The following is a 22,417-nucleotide window of genomic DNA, read 5'->3' on the forward strand; positions in this document are numbered from 1 at the left end:
TCGCTCAGATCTCAAGGAATCTCTCGTGGAGATACTGGGCAATCTGCTGCCACAGGTTCCTCGGCAGAGCTGCTTTGTTTCTTGCCCCATTAACAGTAACTTTCCCGCGCCACTTTGCCATGGCTGGTGGGGGGACCATTGCTGCACACAGGCTAGCTGCATAAGAGCCAGGGCGGAAGCTGCAGGCTTGGAGAAGACCCTCCCTTGATTCCCTGCTCACCCTCAGAAGCGAGAGATCTTCCATAATCACCTCCTGTGGAAACTGTGGGGAATAGGAATGATTATCAGGCCAACCTTACAGTGCTGGCTCTCCCCAGGTACCCAAGAGCCACGTGCCCGGTGTACAGCAGGGTCCAGAAACAGTGATTTACCCTGCCCCTGCGGCTACTCACCATTTTGGGGGTCTTGAGGCTCATGTGTGCTTGCCTGGGGACTGCCAGTTAGTGACAGGTGTGTGAGTACTGGCTGTGTTTTTAAAGCACTGTAACAGTGTTGTCTGTGTTGCAAACAATACTGCTTCTGTAAAATGTTGCATTTAAACTTCACAGAGATGACCTTGAGAGTACAGCCTCCCTCTTTGTTATCGGCGGTAGAACGGCTGCACAGAATTAGAAAGCGTCCAAGAAGAACTAAGGAGGACTTTATTTGTGAGGTTATGATGCACTTTGCCGCTAAGAAAAAAATAATTGAAGGAGTGGCGGTACAGCGAGAAGAGGGACCAAAAGGAGAATGCAGCACACCAGAAAGAAGCCACAGAGTGGCTCTTAACAGTTACAGAGCGCCAAGGTGATACTAGCTCTTCAAACTGAGCAGCACCACGCACGCATTCCCCTGCAGCCACGGTCGCAAGACTCTTTACCATGCCCTGCCCCCAGACCGCCAACACACTCGTATCAATCTCCTGGCTCCACTCTCTACCTGCAGCATTCCATCCCTCACAGTCCAGTAGTGTGGACTCCCACTGCACTCAACACCAATCCCTCTGCAGTTTGGCCCTGCTGCAGTACAGCACCCCCTGCATCGTAATCCAAAGGAGGTTGGGTATGATCCCTGGATATACACAAATCTGTAGCTGTCCTGGGACCCCTCCTCCTCCTGAGACCTTCCCTTCCCTCATCCCCCTCCCTGCTGATGATTTTTTTCATTTGACTCTCTCTTTTGGTTGTTTTTTTCTTCAATAAAAGAATTATTTGTTTGAAAGCAATCTTTATTCTGTTAAGTGAAAGCAAAAAGAGCACTGCAAAGCAACATACGATTATGTTAAGGCCCCTTCTTGCATCATGTGCACCAGTCACCACCTAGCATTACAGGCACTGCAATCCCAAGCATAGCCACAAATATTAGTCGCTTTCAGCTTCAAATTTCTGCCTCAAAGCATCCCTGATCCTCATGGCCCCGCGCTGTGCCCCTTTAATAGCCCTGGTCTCTGGCTGTTCAAACTCAGCTTCCAGGCACAGAGCCTCTGCGGTCCAGCCCTGAGTGAAGCTTTCACCCTTCCCTTCACAAATATTATGGAGTATACAGCACTCGGCTGTAAGCATAGGAATATTGTCATTGGCCATGTCCAGCTTCCCATATAGGCATCGCTAGCAGTCTTTTAAATGGCCAAATGCGCACTCCACAGTCATTCTGCACTTGCTCAGCCTGTTGTTGAATCACTCGTTGCTGCTGTCAAGTTGCCCCGTATATGGCTTCATGAGCCATGGCATTAAGGGGTAGGCAGGGTCTCCCAGGATCACAGTGGGCATTTTGACTTCTCCTACGGTGATCGTCTGGTCCGGGAAGAAAGTCCCTGCTTGCAGCTTCTTGAACAGGCCAGTGTTCCAAAAGATGCGTGCATCATGCACCTTTCCAGAGCAGCCTGTGTTAATGTCTGTGAAATGCCCATGGTGATCCACAAGCGCCTGGAGAACCATTGAGAAATACCCCTTGTAATTAATGTACTTGGTGGCTAGGTGGTCTGGTGCCAGAATTGGAATGTGTGTGCCATTGATCCGCCCCTCCACAGTTAGGGAAGCCCATTTGTGCAAAGCCATCCACAATGTCGCGCACCTTGCCCAGAGTCACAGTCTTTTGGAACAGGATGCGATTAATGGCCCTGCGTACTTCCATCAGCACAACTCCAACGGTTGACTTTCTCACTCCGAACTGGTTAGCAACCAATTAATAGCAGTCTGGAGTAGCCAGCTTCCACAGTGCAATCGCCACGTGCTTCTCCAGCGACAGGGCAGCTCTCATTCTCGTGTCCTTGCACTGCAGGACTGGGGCAAGCTCGTCACCTAATCCCATGAATGTGGCATTCTTTATCCGAAAGTTCTGCAGCCACTGCTCATCATCCCAGACGGGCATGACAGTGTTATCCCACCACTCAGTGCTTGTTTCCTGAGCCCAAAAGCGGCGTTCAACTGTCGTCAGCACCTCCGTGAATGCCACAAGCAATCTCGTGTAGTAGCTACTACATGTGGCGAGATCAATGTCTCACTCCTTGCTTTTGTAGTTTAAGGAATAACTCCACTGTCACTCGTAATGTGTTGGTCAGTGTGAACAGCATACTGGTCAACAGCTTGGGATCCATTTCTGCAGCCCGAAAGGGGCAGGGCGCACAGTACACAAACCATTGAAAGATGGCGCCAAATGTAGACGGAAGCACAGTGGTTGCTGGGATGCGAAGCAGTGAATCGCTGGGCATTTGGACAGGACCCAGGATGCCCCATGAGGCCTTCCCACAAGTCTTAGCGGCAAAAGAGAAAGAGGTGCTCTGTGGGATAGCTGCCCATGGTGCACCGTTCTGAATGGTGCCGCAGGTGTGAACATGCTATTGCGCAGGCAGCTGTCAGTGTAAGAACACAACAGTGGTTTTCCTTTGGCGCTCTCTGAGCGGCGCTCTAACTTTGCAAGTGTAAACGTACCCTGAGTGTGCCCACATGGAGAGTTATTCTGGAATAACTATTTTGATAAACTTCCAGGTGTAGACACTTCCTTAGTCTCATTGGTAGACAAATAACTGATTTTTGCATTTCACCTGTCAAAAACAATGCACCATGATGGTGCGTGGATGGATATTGAATAATTGAAGTAATTGTAATGGTTGCTAAACCTTTTGTCACAGCAGCATTCTTTGAGCAGTTCATAGTTTTGAAAAAAGCAAAGGAAATGTATAGAAAAATAAGGCATTAAACCTCCTAGGAAACCTATGTACTGGTAATAGAGGCCCTTGTGCTAGCATTGTAGAAAGATACAGTCATACTCTTTTCCAAGAACTTTGAGTTGTTTTGCACTTACTAGTTTGCCAAACCTTTGTCATCAAAGTTCCAAGTTTTTACTCTTTTTGATAAATTGTTTCTGATATCCTCAACCAAATATGTAGATGAAACCCATGAGCCAATTGTTACTTTGTCACTAGGTTGTAAATTCACTCCAGCAACAACCACAAGCTACATCTCCTCCAGTTCCTGAACCCCATGCTCTCAGTACTGTGACTCAAGCAGACCCTCTTGTTAGGAAACAGCGAGTACAGGACCTTATGGCACAGATGCAGGGCCCATACAACTTCATGCAGGTATGTAGTTGCTCTGCTGTGGTGAACTGGTTTAAGAGGGACACTAAACTTTCTTACGTTATGTTAGTAATGCCTCAGTTATCCAAAGTAAAAATAATAAAGCCATCTAAATAGTAAAGAACAGGTTACCTGCTTGTCTTTTGTACTTTGTTCTATTTGCCTATGAAAACAAGCTGCCATAGTTAAATTATCTTCTTTAGTGGAGTATACTTCATAGTTGTGAGGTAAGTTCCTTAATTTTGGGGTTGTAAGTGGTGCAGGAGAATCCTTGAAATCTTAGTTGATTTTAAATATATTGATATTCCTATTTTTCGTTTTAAAAAAAAAAAAGACCAAATCCCTGATCATAACAATCTAATTTAATACATTTTTAATCCTGTTGAATTATTCTATTAGGATTCCATGTTGGAGTTTGAAAATCAGGCTCTTGATCCTGCCATCGTATCAGCACAGCCCATGAATCCAGCACAAAACTTGGACATGCCTCAGATGGTTTGCCCTCCAGGTTTGTAATGGTAAATCATAAAACTGCATCTTGGGGGAGGTTTGCAAAACTAACTTGATTTCAGTCATTCCTAACCCTGCTATCTCTAAGGTTAAACCCACTTGACATTCAGTGGGGTCATTATGTGATTTTCATGGAATATAGCTGTGCTGCAGAGCACTTTGTAGACACCTAGTAGTCTGTTGCTCTAATTTTCATTTGTGGCATTGGTGTATAAATTATTGCCCAAAATCTCTGGTAATTGGGTGTCCTTTCAATTATTTGAACGTAAGACCAAGCATTTGGCTCGTGAAGGACATGTCACTGTGCTTAGGCTAATATTTCTGGATTTAGTGGATAATTCTGACCTTAATTTCTGTGCCTCAGTTCCCTTTCTGTAAAATTCAGATAATACTCCCTCATCTCACAGGGGTAGTCAAAAAGTACTTGTGAGTCACTTAGACACTATGCCGATGAACACCATAGAAAAGCCCATGTGAAAATTTAATAATTCTGTTTTCAGAGCAGGGTTTGATCAGTGTGCAGTAAATAGGCATTAAATGATAAGGAGAAAACAAAATATTGAATAATTGCTCAGTTAAGTGAGTACTATCCATTCTGTGCTCTGAGTCAGGAATCCTTTGTGTGGGGGGGGAATAGTTTGTGACCATGTAATTAAAGACACTATCATGCATATGCACAAGGGGGCTGAATATAGTTGCACAAGCAACATTAATTCTGACATTGCCTAACCTTTTTGAGTGCTTAACTTTAGGGCAATAATAGAATACCATTTATTTCAATTTTTTACATGTTTTCTACATTTACAAATATATTGATTCAGTTACAACACAGAATACAAAGTGTATAGGGCTCACTTTATATATTTTTGTATTACAAATATTTGCACTGTCCAAAAAAAAAATATGTTTCAATTCACCTAATACAAGTACTGTAGTGCAATATCTTCATCATGGAAGTTGAACTTACAAATGTAGAATTATGTACCAAAAAAAACCTGCATTCAAAAATAAAACACTTTAAAACTTTAGAGCCCATGAGTCCACTCAGTCCTACTTCTTCTCCAGCCAATCGCTCAGACAAACAAGTTGGTTTACATTTGCAGGAGATAATGGTTCCTGCTTGTTGTTTACAGTGTCACCTGAAAGTGGGAACAAGCATTCGCATGGCACTGTTATAGCCGGTGTTGCAAGATATCTTACGTGCCAGATGCACTAAAGATTCGTATGTCACTTCATGCTTCAGCCACCATTCCAGAAGACACCCATCCATTCTGATGATGGGTTCTGCTCATTAACGATCCAAAGATGTGCAGACTGACGCATGTTCATTTTCATCATCTGAGTCAGATGCCACCAACAGATTTTTTTTTTTTTTTTTTTTTTCTTTTTTGGTGGTTTGGGTTCTGTAGTTTTCGCATCTGAGTGTTGCTCTTTTAATACTAACGAGAGCATGCTCCACACCTCGTCTCTCTCAGATTTTTTGGAAGGCACTTCAGATTCTTAAACCTTGGGTTGAGTGCTGTAGTTATCTTTAGAAATCTCACATTGGTACCTTCTTTGGGTTTTTGTAAAATCTGCATTGAAAGTGTTCTTTAAATGAACAGTCTGCTGGGTCATCATCCGAGACTGGTATAACATGAAATATATGGTAGAATCCGGGTAAAACAGAGCAGAAGACCTACAATTCTCCCCCAGGGAATTGAGTCACAAATTTAACTTAACACATTTTTTTAACGGGCATGGAAGCATGTCCTCTGGAATGGTGGCCAAAGCATGAAGGGGCATATGAATCTTTAGCGCATCTGGTACATAAATATCTCGCAACACTGGCTATAACGGTTCCATGCGAATGCTTGTTCCCACTTTCAGGTGACATTGTAAACAAGAAGCAGGCAGCGTTATCTCCTGCAAATGTGAACAAACTTGTTTGAACAATTGGTTGAACAAGAAGTAGGACTGAGTGGACTTGTAGGCTCTAAAGTTTTAAATTTTTATTTTTGAATGCAGTTTTTTCTGTACATAGTTCTACAATTTGTAAGTTCAACTTTCAAGATATTGCACTATAGTACTTGTATTAAGTGTATTGAAATACTATTTTTTTTACTGTAAACATTTGTAATAAAAATGTAGAGTGATCACGGTATCCTTTGTATTCTGTGTTTGAAATTGAAATCAATATATTAGAAAATGTAGAGTAACATGCAAAAATATTTATTAATTTCCATTGGTATTGTTTAATGGTGCGATTAAAACTGATGGATCGTGATTAAATTTTTTGTTAATTGTGTGAGTTAACTGTGATTAATCGACAGCCCTACTTAACTTTGCAACCGTAATGAACATTTAACACTTGTGTACGTAATTTCCTTTTTTTAAAAAAAGCAAACTAAAAAATCAGAATTCCATTATGTGACATATTGATCATTGTATGATGAGTCATCAGTGGGTTTGGAATCTTTGATCCACTGCTCCAAGCCCTGACATTTGAGATAACAGAGTACCTGATAGTAGTATTAGGTTGTAATCCTTTGTGTCAACTAGCAGTAGAGAAAATGGGACACTTTGCCAGTAGGTTTGACAGAAATTTGATAGAGGAATGGAGAGAATCAAGAAAAATATGTTTTGCCCATTTTAAAAACTCTTGGAGTTTTTCTACAAATAGCTTTAGTGCATCATGCTTTGGAGAAGAGACCTGAAATTCTGAAGGTTGTGGCTGTTGTGGCAGGGATGTTCCTCTTGCTGTCCTCATGAAAACCCACCCACATCATGCCAATTTATAAGCCTCTGAAAAACTGTGGTTCATGTGCTCAGTAGAGACTTTGATTTTAGCAGTCAAATTCCCCAAAGATTCCATCTGCACTGAGAATGTTCCAGCTCAGGGCTGAGCAGGCCTTTTGCTGCAACTGCAGTTCTAGGCTGCTGCCAGCTTAGCCAGGTTTGGGCACCTGAAATGTGATCAGGGCGTCTCTTTCCTGTACTCTCAATGACTCACTGCTGGGCCCAGGCAGCACAGTGGAGCACACTGCCTGATTCAGATGCAGACAAGGGGGGAGGACTGGCGCTTGAATGGAGTCAGGCACAGGACTGGGACTTGCTAGAGACTGGGACAAGGAGCCAGGGTGAGGAGGAGAGAGGACTGTGATGGAGCAGAAGAGGTGAAACAGTCAGAAGAATTTGTACCCACATGGGAACACTCCCCTCCACAGGCTGGAATGGAACCCAAGATTCCCTGTCCTTGTTCTCCACAATGGATGAACCATTTTAGCTGCAATTTCCCCCCCAAAATTCATCCTGAGGCTCACAATCAACCTGGAAAATTTCAACCCAAAATGTTAGTTTGGCAGAGTTGTAAACAACTTATTATGGGCTGTGTTGGGCAATCTTAGTAAAAGGTGGTGTTTCCAGTCCTGCTTATAATTTATACCATGTAAGAAGTATACAGTTACATAGTAAATAAAAAGTTTATTGTATTTCCAGTTCATGCTGAATCTAGACTTGCCCAGCCTAACCAAGTTCCTGTGCAACCAGAAGCTACACAGGTAAGATCTATGCTCGATAAATCATTTACTAGATCTTTAATTGGCTTTAGGTTTATTTTAATTGGTAACTATTGTGTTGGAAGAGGTTAACCATTAGATGCATCAGAAATCAAGCTTATTTTTTCTTGTAAGATTTTTTGGTATTGTTAGTTTCCACTCCCCTTCAATTTTGGTGTCTGCGAACTTGATAGTGGCTGAATTTACATCGGGAAAAGCTGATACAAGAATCAGTGACAGTGTAGAGGGTCTCATGACTTTTTTGTTCAGTAGAGGCATAAAAGCCCTGGAATGAATGGAGACTAGCAGGAAGTGTCCCTGCTAGAAGACTGACAAATGCTTCACCATTGAAGATCAACAGGACGTGCCATGTGGAGTAACAGAGATTGAAAATGTGTGCATTAGGAGTAACATGCCTTTTAGACTAAACTCTGTGTGGGAAATGTGTGTTCTTAGAGTGATTGTCCACACGGATTCTGCTTTAGGGGCCATGCGTGTGCCCTGGGTGCATTCATTCCCCCCCTCCCTCCCACTTTATATTTTCCAGGGTTTTTTTTGCATTTTACAATGTTAAGTGGTGCTTATGGGTTTTCCTCAATGCACTCCCCCCCACACCCCCACCGCCGGTCCAAACGAGTTCTAACAGTCATTCCTCAACCATTTATGTAGCTAGCAGCTAAACTGCTTCCAGCTCTGCTGTACAATGGATTAGGGACATGTGATGGTTCGAAAAAGGTGACTCTGGCAACCAGTCTTGTGGACTTCCTCTCAAGAATTGCCATCAAACCTCTGTTGCAAGGCAGTGCTTTTATTTTTCTGCAGGTGGTTTCAGATCATGTTGGTGATGGAAGCAGAGCAGTTTTTAAAACAACTTTACTGGTCTGCTTCACCCCCTAACTTACCATCAGGCCATAAAGCCTGCAAGGAAGTTGAGTTAAAAGGAGGTAAATTTAGTTCGGGTGGGTTCATGCCAACAAACATCACCTCTGTGCCTGCTGCTACACACTGTTCTTCATCCCTAGTATGCTATGTGCTTTCTCTTGTGGTCTTCTTAGGAGACATAACAGTAGGAAGAATTTTCATTTAAATCAAAGCTTACACCTTCAACTAGATTGGACAAAAATATAAATGAACTTAGAACTTTTCTCCAGAGCACTGGGTGTACACTAGAACAAATCAATTAAAATAAATTCGCTTTGCCCCTGTTTCAGCATTACTAAATTTAATCAAATTATCCATAAGTATATTGCTACTGTGGATATTAGTAAAAATTTTGTGTATCCATAACAAGATTTTTACCACAGGCACAGTTCCTTCCAAAGTTGTCTTGTCTGGTTCTCCAGTTTGTAAAACTTGAAGGAGCTTCTACTAATCTTAAATTCTTTCTGGCAGGTGCCCTTGGTTTCTTCTACAAGTGAGGGTTACACAACATCCCAGCCCATGTATCAGCCTTCTCATACAACAGAGCAACGGCCACAGAAAGAATCAATTGACCAGATTCAGGCAAGTCCTATTAAATTTTATTTTAGGAGCCATATACTATCTCAATCTGCAGGTGTGAATAAAGGGGTAGTGTATGACACTTCGAAGATAAAGCTTCATAGTTAAAATATTTGTTTCAGGTGTCAATTGATAAGGCCTTTTTTATGTTGTAGTAATTATTACAAATGCTTTGACCTTATTTGTGACTTCTAATTTTGTGAAATCTTACATTTTTGGTAGCAGTTGTTTGAGTCCTCTGTATTCAAGGCTTAAATTTATTAAATCACCAGCAGCTAGATGCTGATAAAGAGGAGAGGGGCTAGTACTTTTCAGTGGAGCACCTTGTGGAGAATTACATCGCATAAGCATACAGGATGCTAGCTTGGAGGACGTTATTGACCATGGCTAGTAGGTGTCATATTGGGCACTTGCTTTTCCTCCATTCACTCACTTCTCTCTCGTTCTCTGAGGTTCATGAGTGTGGGAAGACTTGTTTGTTTTCACTCATCCAGTTGTGCTGCGGGGGGGCTACAGTTTAGTTGAGGTAGCTCATGTCAGTAGCAGTATTTTACAGGCCTTGCCTATAATTTGGTCTAGGATGACTTGACATAATCAGTTGCTGTATGAGTTATTGCTTAAGTGCTCTTCATTTCAATTGCTAGGCTTCACTGTCTTTGAGTGCAGACCAAACCCCAGCATCATCACCACTTCCTACTGCACCCCAGCCACAGGTATTCCAGGCTGGGTCTAGCAAACCTTTACATAGCAGTGGAATCAACGTTAATGCAGCTCCATTCCAATCAATGCAAACAGTAAGTACCAAATGAACTTAATGCTGAATCACTTTGTTCTGTTAATCAAATCTTCTGATAGCCATTATTTTGACCCTGGAATCTAGAATTGCACTTAGAATAGGCTCTGTTCTTCTTCTAGTGGTTGCACATGTTCATTCCACTGTAGGTGTGTGCATGCCTAGTGCACATATGTCAGAGACTTTTTTCCCCTCAGTGGTACCTGTTGGGGTGGCTGGAGTGTCCCCTGTGGCCACTCGCCACTGTGTGCTAGTATAAGAGGAGCCACCCTCAGCTCTTCTCAGTTCCTTCTTACTGACAGTAATGGTTGTCAGAGCGATTTCAGACTTGTTTATTCAAATACCTTCTTCACACCTTGTAAATAGTACTCCTAATAGGATTCTGTGCAAAACAATTAAAAATTCTGCACAATATTTAAAAAACCTGCAAATTTTATTTGTAAATAAATAGAGGTGGAGGCTCCAGCATGGCAACGGTGAGCACGGGCCACTGGCTGCACGGAGGTGGGAGATCACCCTGCAGGGCACCCACTCCCCTCCCCTCCCCTTCCCTCCAGGGACATGGACTTGTAATGAGGGTGCACCTACCCTAACACAGCACAAGGGCCAGGCCTGCCCCTCCATGCCAGGCGCACCAAGTGTGGGCAGGCAGGCTCAGCCTGGCAGGATCCAAGCTCAGAGGGTCTTAGTGTGGGGGAATTCAAGTGTGGGGTGTTAAGGTTCTGGGTGGGGGCATTTCAGTGGGGATACTGGGGTGGGGGGGAATCTGGATGCACTGGGGGGGTTCCAGGTGCAGGGATAATGGGACTCTGCAGTGGGCCCAGATGAAGGGGGGGGTGGGTGAAGGGATTCGGCAGGGGGAGTCTGGGTACTGGGGGAGTGGGGCTTGGTGGGGTGGGGATCTGAGTGCAGCTGGTTGGGGCTCATTTGGGGGTTTCAGGTGTGGGGGGGCTAGTTGGGGTAGTCCAGGTGCATAGGGTGTGGGATTTGTCGTGTTGAGGGTTCTGGTGTGGGGGGGTTGAGGTCACCAGGGAGGTGGCTGGGTTCAGGGGTAGGGCTCCAGATGCAAGGGGGGTGGGGCTTGGATGGGAGTGCTGAGTGCAGGGCGCGAGGCTTGGTGGGGGTTTGGGTGCAGGGGTAAGGGGGGTTCAAATGCATGAGTGTGGGCAGATGGGGGAGCAGCTCCCGTGACAGTGACCCCCTTTGCCTACCGCTGAGGAGCGATGGGGGCAGGAAGCGAGGGGTGTGAGGATGTGGAACTTCCTGTAGTGGGGGGACGTTTCATGGGAGGCAGGGGGGTCTGGCCCGGCCACTTTGTGCAGGGGACGTACACTTTTCGCCTAGCCCAGCCGGGACTGACAAGGGCATCCCAAGCCCCAGGGCTGGGTGGGGGGTTCTCGGTGAGGAGGTGTTTCTGGGTGAAGGCGGGTGAGGCTTGGCAGGGGTCTGGGTATGGGTGGAGTCTGGATGCACAGCAGTTGGATGGGTCTGACCCAGCACCGGCTGGGACGTCCCTAGCCATTGCCTCTCAACTCCCCCTAGCCCATAGTGATTTACCTCTCCATCAGCTGCTCCGGGTCTCCGAAAAGATGCACCTGTGCTTCTGACCTGTCTGATATGAGGCCCACATTAGTGACAAGTGTCACATTTGTAAGGCCTTCAAACTCTGCTCGAAGAAGGATAGACCAGCTAGGCTTAAGTGCTTGGTTATGGAAGCAGCATTTTGACTCTCAACTGAGTTATCGCATGTGGAGAGTGCCCAAAGTATTTCAACATTGATATGGAATACTCCACCAGAAGTATTTTCAGCTCCACGGTCCCGATCTCTGGTGCTGAAGGAGAGATCCAGAACTTTCTCGGGCTCACCATCTTGTTCGTCAATCTCGGTACTGAGATGAGATGGGGCAAAGACTCTAAGCATGTGGCAGAGAAAGCAGCCCCGCAAGCCTTGCCTACTACGAGGGGTTCACTGCCTCTAGAGCTTGAGGCAGGTCCATTGAGTCTATCCCACAGGCACATGCAACCACAAGAGACTTGTTTAGTCTCTCAGTACTGTTTTCACCAGTGTTGGAAACTGTCCAACCACTTCCTGCTCCCTCAGCTCAACCCTCAGTGCACTGAGAACCCCTCGTACCCCTATCTAGACCTCTTCTCAAATCAGTTTTATCTAGAGGGAAACCTTCCTTGATTTCTCCAGTACTACCATCCCCAGGTTCAGGTTTCCTCTCTCCAGTACCATCTGCATGTACCATCTGCATAGTGCCTCTGCTATCGGAAGCCTCTGACTCCTTAGACTTGGAAATGAGGGCCTCCTGTTTCTCGGCAGGGACACAGCACTTACCCTCCTGCAAGGTCACTGGGGCCATGGGCAGTGCAGCAGCCCCATGGCTGGCGTTTTCCCTAAGGCACAATGGCGTGGACGTGGATGGGGCCCGGGTCCATACCAGTGGCCACTCTGGGCTCCATGTGGCATTTCTCCCTCAGCTAGGATCTCACCCCAGCAGTCTTGACCGTTGTGGGGAGCGCATTGGACATCTTGGCACCAGGAATTTCATTCTTTGGTAGATGACATGGAAACAGGTACCAGGCACAGAGGGTGTCTCTGCTTTCCAGTACTGTGACTGGTCCCAGCCAACCATGATCTTCTCAGGTAGTTTCTCCACCACAGATTATGAAGTTGCCCCTACCTCACATGCTGGTTACAGCCTCGTCTTCATCACCAGATGCAACTATAGATTCAGTGGGAGATTCACCTCCTCCGGAAGGCTACAGGGCCCACCAAAATCTCCTGAAAAAGTAGTCTCGGGTCTTTGGCATCTAGGCAGGAGAGGTATCTCTGCCACCTTGATTGAGATTGCTCTGCCAATCAATGAGGCAGTCATGATGCATTCTCATCAACAACCACCTTTTCTTCGAGTGATTGCTCATGTGTATTCCACAATAGGTGTGCGTGCTTACCACGTGCCCCGGTGCCGGAAGTTTTTCCCCTAGGAGTACCCGTAGGGGGAAGCGCCGAAGAGACCCCTCGAGTGGCGCCTTCATGGCGTGGTATAAGGGGAGCTGCGCACTCCCCCACCCTCAGTTTCTTCTTGCTGCCAGCGAAGGAGTGTCGGAACTACTCTGCTTCAGCTTTGCTGTAGCTCGTCCCCAGAACTGTTCGTTCGTTCAGTGTTGGTACCTGTAGTTAGTTAGCTGTTTAGTTAGTTCAGTTAGTCAGAGAACCCACACTGGGGCATGCCCCGCGCCCCAGATTTTAAGTTGTGCGGCACTTGTACGTGATCTATGCCAAGGAGTGACCTGCATGCAGACTGTCTGCACTGTTTGGGAGAAACCCATATCAGCGATCGTTGCAAAATTTGCAAGATGTTTAAGCCTCCGACCAAGAGAGAGGGGGACATTAGGCTCGGGGCCATTCTCATGGAGTTGGCGCTGACCCCAACTGCAGCGCGCCGCTCCGAGGTGGCACTGGGCATCAAGGTGTCGGTGCGCAGTGACCTTCCAGTGCCATTGACCAGTCGGCACAGCTCCCCGTCCATGGGGTACACCAAGAAGGCCAGAAAGATACCTTCTTCGCAGGGCACTGAGGGAAACCCGGGAGAGAGGCTAGACCTATGTTGGGCAGTCCTCGAACCCCACCAGCCTCTAGGCCTCTGCCTCATGTATAGCAGAGTAGCCCAGCCTCTTTGGAGCAGACCTCCCCAGATGTCCAGATGCTATCCATGCTGGAGGCCCTGCAGGCTATCCGGGATGTTATGTTCATGCCGGTACCAGGAGCACCGCCGATGTCGGCCCCACACTCCAAGGGCAAGCAGCCGCTGGGATCTCCACTGTCACCCCCAGTTCGGTACTGGTCTCAGTCCAGGGAACGTTCCCAACGCTGTTCGCTGCCCAGCAACAGTTAGGGGCAAAGTCCACATGGATCACCCTTGACTCCCACCACACTGACTGATTGGGTTCTGTCAGATTGAGACTCTGGGCACCGCTCCACCTCAAGGAGCGAATACTGACCGGACCGGGACGGGTGTTGCCAAAGGTCCTTGTGTCGGAGGGGTCATCGCAGCTGATCACAGCACGGATGTCGACGCCGTGTTCGCTCAGTATCCTGCTCCAAGACTCTGCCAAGGCATCTCCTCCGCAGCCCCGGACGTCGATCGCCGTCGTCTCGCCGTCTCAGATCCGCCCAACGGAGCCAAATGCAGGGCAGCTGTTACCGACGGTACCAGTTCTCCACGTAGGGATCATGGTCCCGTGGTCGGTGTCGCTCCTGGCACTGCCGCTCTTCCCGGTCCAGGGACAGTGGCAGGTCGTACGTCAGCCCAGCCTCCATTTGTAGTCATCCATCGATGGGCCAGGCCAGCCAGGCTGAACAGTAGGCCCCGCCGGTGCCGCAGCAGGTGCAGTGGCACTGGGCGCCATGGCTGGCCCAATGGTACCTGTGGGCGCCGTGGCCGGAGCTTTAGAAGCACTGTTGGCCTCCCTTTCCAGACCTCCGAGGAAGGAGTCGGTGGGATGTACTTCCTTGGCACCGTGCCCGGAGACCAACCAGGTGGTGGACCCTCTGGTGCTGGCGGACACCCAGAGTACCACACCGGCCTCCTCGCCCTCAATGGATGAGGCGATTTTGGCCCCGCCCCTCTCTGTCCCGCTGGAGGACTTTAGGGCCCACCAAGAACTCTTAAAAATGGTGGCATCAAGCCTCCACCTCCAGGCAGAGGAGATGAAGGAGCCCTCGGACTCCCTGTTTAATGTGCTGTCCTCTTCGGCACCAGGCAGGGTAGCCTTGCCTCTCCGTGAAGGGGTGGCAAAAATTTCAAATGCCCTGTGGCAAACACCGGCCTTGTTGGCCCCCATCTCTAAGAGGGCGGAACACAAGTACTTTGTGCGCACCAAGGGACACAAGTATTTATACACCCACTCGGCGCACAACTCCTTGGTGGTTGAGTTGGTCAACCACAGGGAATGGCAGGGCCGGCCAGCCAGCCCCTACCCCAAAAAATAAAGATTCACGGGGGCTGGACTCTTTTTTGGAAGAAGAATTTATTCATCTTTGAGCTTCCAGTTACGAGTGGCAAACCACCAGGCTCTCCTGGGCTGGTATAAGTTCAGTCTGTGGGGCTCCCTGCCCAAGTTCGAGGACTCCCTCCAGGAGCGCGATAGGAAGGAGTTCAAAGCACTGGTGGAGGAGGGTACAGTGGCTGCCAGGGCAAACCTGCAGGCAGCTTCGGATGCAGTGGACATGGCCTCCACGGTGTCCATGAGAAGGGCGTCGTGGCTCCTGTTCTCTGGGCTGTCCAGTGTGGCGCAGACCTCCATGTAGGATCTCCCATTTGACCGCAAAGCTCTGCAGCACAAACAGATACAAGGCTACATGGCATGAAAGACTCCCTTACGACCCTCCAGACTCTGGGTCTCTATGTTCTGGCTCTGGCTAAATCTAAGTTCAAGCTGCAGCAAACTCCCGCTCAGGCCACCACCCGAAATACGAGGCCGCCATAAGAAGTCATGGGACCATAAGGAGGCGCCCTCAGAGGCAGTCTCAGCCTGCCCCCCCAACCTGGGTCCTCCAAGGGCAAGCAGGCGGGGAAAAGGCATTTTTGATGGGACGCTTGGGGGCGCCCTGCCAGTTCTCCTCAGGAATCCACCCTCAAAGTTTCCCTTCTCCAACCGGCTGTGTGCTTTCCTCCCAGAGTGATTGCGGCCGATCTCTGACCGGTGGGTCCTCAACACCATCTCCCGAGGCTACACCCTCCAGTTTACTTTCTCCCTGCCCAACCATCCCCTGCCCCCATCCCTCCTGGGGGACTTCTCGCACGGAGCTCTGCTTGAGCAGGAAGTGGAGTGGCTCCTGGGCCTAGGAGCAGTGGAAATGGTGCCCGAGGAGTGCAAAGGCAAGGGATACTACTCCCGCTATTTCCTTATCCCGAAGGCCAAAGGGGGACTCAGGCTCATCCTGGGCCTGCGAGGTCTGGACCAGTTCATGGTGAAGCTCAAGTTCTGCATGGTCTCCCTGGCCTCCATCATCCCCTTCCTGAATCCTGGGGACTGTTATGCTGCCCTCAATCTGCAGGACACTTACTTCCACATTCATATATTCAAGGAGCACAGACGCTTCCTCCGTTTCTGGTGGGACAGAATCAGTACCAATTTATGGTCCTCCCATTTGGCCTGTCCACTGCCCCCAGGGTATTTACAAAATGTATGTCGGTGGTGGTAGCCTACCTCAGGCTCCGGGGGGTCCAGATCTTTCCCTTGTCAGGGACGATTGGCCTGTCAAAGGCAGCTCCCGGTCACAGGTGAGGGATCACGTGATGCTCCTGCTGTCCATGTGCACTGCTTTGGTCCTGTTGGTAAACAACAGCAAGTCCACGTTAGTCCTGGTTCAACACACAGAGTTTATCAGGGCGCTCCTGGATGCCTCATTGGCCAGAGCCTCCCTCCCACCGGACAGGTTCGAGACCCTGAAGGGGCTCATCGACACGTCACAAGATTCCCGGTGACAACAGCCAGAGCGTGCCTCCAGCTCTTGGGTCACATGTTGGTGTGCACGTCCCTGGTCCATCATGCCAGACTCAGGATGAGGCCCCTCCAGCTCTGGTTGGCCTCAGAGTTCTCCCAGGCCAGGGACAGGACAGACAAAGTCCTTACTGTACCAACTCGGTGATTGCCTCTCTATGGTGGTTGTCCGCCCCAAGCAACATGCTCCAAGGGGTCCTGTTCAGGGACAGGGCCCCATCGCTGGAGCTGGTGTCCGATGCGTCGAACATGGATTGAGGGGCCTTCAGACCCAAGGTCTGTGTTCAGCTCAAGATCTGACCCTACACGTAAATGTCAAGGAACTCAGGGCGGTACGGCTGGCGTGCGTGGCCTTCCATTTGCACCTGGAGGGCAGGTGGTCAGGGTCCTCACGGACAACATGGCCTCGATGTTCTATATTAACAGGCAAGGCGGGGCCTGCTTGTCTGCCCTCTGCTGTGAAGCCCTCAGGCTGTGGGATTTCTGTATAGCCCACGACATCTGCCTAAAGGCTTTCTGTCTACCGAGCGCCTGGAACGTGCAGGCAGATCGCTTGAATAGGGAGTTCTCTCAACACAAGTGGTCTCTCCACCAGGAAGTGGCTCACAGGCTTTTCTGAGTGTGGGGGACTCCCCAGGTGGACCTGTTCACCACTCGGCAGAACCGGCGCTGTCCCCGGTTCTGCTCCAAGGGGGGGACTGGGAAGGGGCGCTATCTCCGATGCCTTCCTCCTGTCCTGGTCAGGCCAGTTTGTCTATGCCTTCCCACTGTTCCCACTGATCAGCAAGGTCCTGGAAAAGATAAAGACAGACAAGGCCCGGCGTGGCCCAGGCAACATTGGTACGGGATCCTCACGGGTCTGGCGGTTGCTCCGCCGTGGCCGTTGCTGTTCCGCCCGGACCTACTCTCCCAAGGCTGCCTTCTCCACCCCAATCTAGTGGCTCTCCACCTCACGGCGTGGCTGCTCAATGGCTAGGAGGGAGGAGAGGACGTGCTCAGAAAGGGTTCAACGCATCTTCCTAGAAAGCAGGCGGCCCTCCACGCACCGCGCCTACTTGGCGAAGTGGTCCCGGTTCTCTAGTTGGGCGGGTGAATGGGGTGTTTCCCCCGGTGGCTGCCCCCATCCAGATTATCCTTGACTACTTTCTCCACCTTAGAGCCCAGGGCCTGGCACCCTTGTCAGTCAAGGTGCACCTGGCGGCCATATCGGCCTTCCATCCGCCAGTGCACCGCCATGCTATGACTGGCCGGTTCCTTAAGGGTTTGGACCGTCTCTTTTCCATATGCCCGCGGTCCCGCAGTGGAACCTGAACCTGGTGTTGGCCCGTCTCACAGGGCCCCCGTTTGAGCCGCTAGCCATGTGCTTCTGGTCCCACCTCTCATGAAAGGTGGCCTTCCTGGTCACGATCACGTTGGCCAGGCGGGTCTCAGAACTCAGGGCCATGACCTCCGAGCCTCCGTACATGGTGTTTCATAAGTACAAGGTCCAGCTCCTCCCACACCCTGCATTCCTCCCAAAGGTGGTCTCCGCCTATCACATAGGTCAGGGCATTTTTCTGCTGGTCCTCTACCCCAAGCCCCACGTGTCTAGTGAGGAGCGCAGTCTCCGCACGCTCGATGTGTGACAGGCTCTGGCTTTCTACCTTGAGTGAACCAAGCCATTCAGAAATTCCTCGCAACTGTTCGACTCAGCCGAGCATGAGGGGTCAGTTGTTCTCCACTCAGTGGCTTTCCAACCGGATCACTTTGTGCATCCGTACCTGTTATGAACTGGCGGGTATCCCCCTGCCACCGATTGTGAAGGCACACTTGACTCGAGCACAGGCCTCATCGGCTGCCTTCTTGGCCTATGTCCCCATCCAGGACATTTGTAGGGCCGCCACGTGGTCTTCTGTTCACATGTTCACCTTGGACTATGAGATTGTCTCCCAAACCAGGGATGATGCTGGGTTCAGCAGGGCTGTCCTCCGTCCCGAGAACTTGTGAACTCCTACCCACCTCCAATAGATATAGCTTGGAATCGCCTGTTGTGGAATACCCATGAGCAATCACTCGAAGAAGAAAAGACTGTTACCTTTTCCGTAACTGGTGGTGTTCGAGATTTGTTGCTCATATCTATTTCACATCCTGCCCTCCTTCCCCTCTGTTGGAGTTGTCTGGCAAGAAGGAACTGAGGGTGGGGGGAGCACGCAGCGCTCCTTATACCAAGCCATGGAGGTGCTACTCCAGGGGTCGCTGGGGCAATCCCCCCCTACGGGTACTCCTAGGGGAAAAACTTCCGGCACCGGTGCACATGGTGAGCACACACACCTATTGTGGAATAGACATGAGCAACACATCTTGAACACCAGTTACGGAAAAGGTAACTGTCTTTTTGTCACCATAGATTTGCTCCCCGTTTCCAAGATCCTCCTAGGAAAACAGAGAAGGAGCTATAGAAGGCGCCCTCCTCTTCAGTGTCAATGAGCCCATCACATCCAGCTGCCTCTTCCAAACAGGCATTTTGATTGGGTAGTTGAGGACATTATACCAGTCTCTTCACTTCTGTCTGTTCCCCCCCCCCCTTTTTTTTTTTTGGTTTACCAAATGCTTGTCCCACTTTCTAAGTACTTGGACCCACATAATGTCAGACAAGTGTGCCTTAAGTATGGTGGAACAGAGGTATGTCATCCAGTTTAATACACCCTACCCCTCTCTCTATACTCCCGCTCCCCCAGTCAGGGACCACTCTCGATCTCCCACTGAAGGGCAATGTCGAGAATCTCTTTCAGATCGACTGTAGAGGAAGTACCGTTGAGCCGCCAGAGAGAAGGCTTCTATTTCTGTTTCCTGATTCCCAAGACAAAAGGAGATCTCGTGCCCATCTTAGATCTCAGAGAGTTGAACAATTCCTACAGAAAATAAAATCTCGCACTGTTCCTAGTGTCAATTATCTCTTCCCTAGAAGAAGACGACTGGTATGGGGCCCTTGACTTGAGGGACACTTACTTCCATATTGCAATATGTCCCAACCATTAAAAATTTATCAGGTTAATGCCTGATATTCAACATTATCCGTTCATAGTGCTTCAGTTTGGCTTGGCAGCTGTGGAACCAGCTCATCTCCCAAAGAGGGTATCCATGTCTTCCCATACCTGAGTGACTGGTTGATCAGAGGTCGATCAGAGTCACGGGTCCTGTCCAGCATATTCATTGCTCTATCTATAGTCAATGCCCTGGAGCTCTGAATGAATCGAGGAAAAATCCGTATCGAAGCCTGTACAGACAGTAGATTTCAGTGGAGCAATCCTTGACTCCACAAGCCAGAGCTTTTCTACCACAAACCAAGTTCACAACCATTTGAGACCTAATAGTTCAAATGAAGGCTTACCTGCTCATAACAGCAAGTAAGTGCCTCAGGTTGCTAGGTCATATGGCAGCATGCCAAACTGTCATTCAGGAAGCTGCAAACATGGCTAACATCAGTATATGCCCTGAATTGCCACCATTTGGACAAGATGGTTCAAGTTCCAAAGCTAGTTGTGTTGTCTCTGGATTGGTGGATAGACCCTCTAAAAGTTTGCTTGGAAGTTGCCTTCCTTCCCACACTATGAACACGTCCTCTAGTCTCGCACACATCCTCTCTACGTTGGGGGAGCTCACATTGGGTCCATGAAGACACAAGGCCTTTGGTAATAAATGTCAAGGAGTTAAGAGCAGTACATCTAAACTCCGTTGTTTCACCTCAAAGCTGCTTACCTTTCGGGGAAACAGAACATCGTGGCAGATCAGCTGAGAAGATCCTTCACCGATCATCACGAGTGGTCGTTAGGCCCAGGTGTAGCCAGGTTTATCTTCCAACTCTCGGGGTTTCCCTAAGTGGACCTTTTTGCAACAAGACCCAATAGAAAATTTTGCCAGTTCTGTTCTCTAGGCAACCTAACATGCCTTTCTCCTATCTTGGAGAATTCCCTTCTATATGCCTTCCCTACAATTCCTTTGTTCTTCTGAGTAATATCCAAAAATAATAAAGGACCATGCTTGTCTCATCCTTTAAAGTATGGCACGGCATGGCCCTTTCAATACTGGTGTTCAGCTTTCCTGATTCTGTCAGAGCTTCCTCTATTCTTCTTGTTAGATCCAGACATAATTTCTTGAGACCATGGCTGCCTTCATCACTCCAGCCTCCAAGCTCTCCATCTCACAACATAGATGCTTCGTGGCTGAATCCCTTTGAAAGGTCCTGCTCACAGGACGTCCAGAATTTACTTCTAAATAATGGAAGACCCTCAGCTAGGGTCACTTACTTGGCTAAATGGAAGTGCTTCTCCATTTGGGTTCATGAGAAACGTGTATCTGCTCGGCAAGCACCCTGAATATTGTGCTGAACTATCTGCTAGATCTAAAACAGAATCTGACTGTTTTGTAAGGGTGCATTTGGCTGCTGTCTCAGCTTTGATGTATGGGTGGTGTGACAGAGTTCCTCCTCTGCCCTGGTGGGTCCTGCGCTTATTGACAGATTTGCTTGCCTCAGATTCCCGGCAGCCCTCAGTTTGGCCACGTTTGCTAGTGGCTCAAACCTGCCATCCACTCAGCTAACCTCATCACTGGCCAGCATGGGGAAAACGGAGAACAATCCCTGCAGTCTGTGTCCCACCCAGTGGGTCGGGAACAGGCCAGATCCCTTTCCAATTTAGACCTTCCCTTCTGGTGTTTTTCACAGACTTGGTCAACTCCTCCTGTGTCCTATCAGGAGTTGGGGGGATGGGGGGAACCCAGGCCCACCCTCTACACTGGGTTCCAGCTCAGGGCCGTGTGGATAGCAGCTGTCTACAACGTTCCCTGTATCAGCTGCGTGACAGCTACAACTCCCTGAGCTACTTTCCCGTGGCCTTCCCCCAGCACCTTCTTTATCCTCACTGCAGGATCTTCCTCCTGAAGCCTGATCACGCTTGAACTCTTCAGTCCTCCCGCAGCACGCCTTCTTACTCTCTGCTCCTTGTGTGCCCCCCTACTAACTGATGGGAGGTCCTTTTTAAACCAGGTGTCCTGATTAGCCTGCCTGCCATAATTGATTCTAGAAAGTTCTTAATTGGCTCCAGGTGTCTTGATTAGCTTGCCTGTCTTAATTGGTTCTAGCAGGTTCCTGATTGCTCTAGGGCAGCCCCTGCTCTGTTCACTCAGGGAACAGAAAACTGTTCATCCAGTGGCCAGTATACTTGCCTTCTGCCAGACTCCTATACTCTACTGGTCTGGGTCTGTCACAGTGGATAATAGATTATACCCTCAAGTGCATGTCCCATCCCTCCTTGAGATTTCGACTTAGTCCTGGCAAGTCTAATGGAACCCCACTTGGAACACCTTGTGACTGGCTCCCTCCTTCATCTTTCTATGAAGGTGGCATTTCGAGAGATTTAGTTTCAGAACCCCCTTATACAGTTTTTTATAAAGATAAGGTTTGTCTTACGCTGCATTTATAAAGCAGCAATTTGGTCATCAGCCACACCTTCTCTTCTCATTACACCATTGACTATCAATCCAGAGATTATGCCAGTTTCGGCGGGTGGTCTTGCAATTGATATTCAGATAGACTCCGAATCCGCCTCCATAGACGTTTGCTTGAGAGTCATCTACTATGGAAATTATGTTCAATAACTGGAAGAAGAAACGATTACCTACCTTTCTGTAACTGTTGTTCTTCGAGATGTTCCACATGTCCATTCCATAGCCTGCCTACCTTCCCCTCTCCATCAGAGTACATCCAGTACAAAGGAACTGAGGGGGGTTGGGTTGTCTCCACCTTCTTACATCACCATGCACTGGCATGTGGCGTTGGGGCGGGGGCCTCCAGCCATCCTGATGGGTACTGCTGAAGGGGGAGGAAAATGACATTTGTGCACACAAAGTGCACACCCATCCACAATGGAGTGGGCATGTTCAACTCATCTCAAAGAACAACAGTTACAGAAAGGAAGGTAATTGCTTCTTTTGTCAGTTTATAAAGCGTATAGTCTCGGATTGTGTGCAAAA

The 22,417-nt window shown here is 48.7% G+C and overlaps 1 protein-coding gene across 5 annotated transcripts in view; it reads left to right on the top strand.

Moving 5' to 3' along the window:
* CAPRIN1 (cell cycle associated protein 1) overlaps nucleotides 1-22,417 on the top strand; it is an 80,890-nt gene that overhangs the window by 50,872 nt on the left and 7,601 nt on the right. For all 5 annotated transcript variants that reach the window (XM_007067962.4, XM_037900006.2, XM_037900007.2 and 2 more), the window contains exons 10-14: nucleotides 3,404-3,559; nucleotides 3,956-4,064; nucleotides 7,544-7,605; nucleotides 8,995-9,105; nucleotides 9,747-9,896. In XM_007067962.4, coding sequence (XP_007068024.2) covers nucleotides 3,404-3,559; nucleotides 3,956-4,064; nucleotides 7,544-7,605; nucleotides 8,995-9,105; nucleotides 9,747-9,896 — 588 coding nt within the window. The remainder of the gene's footprint in view (nucleotides 1-3,403; nucleotides 3,560-3,955; nucleotides 4,065-7,543; nucleotides 7,606-8,994; nucleotides 9,106-9,746; nucleotides 9,897-22,417) is intronic.

The sequence above is a fragment of the Chelonia mydas genome, chromosome 6 (genome assembly GCF_015237465.2).
Source record: "Chelonia mydas isolate rCheMyd1 chromosome 6, rCheMyd1.pri.v2, whole genome shotgun sequence".
Classification (NCBI taxonomy): Eukaryota; Metazoa; Chordata; order Testudines; family Cheloniidae; genus Chelonia; species Chelonia mydas.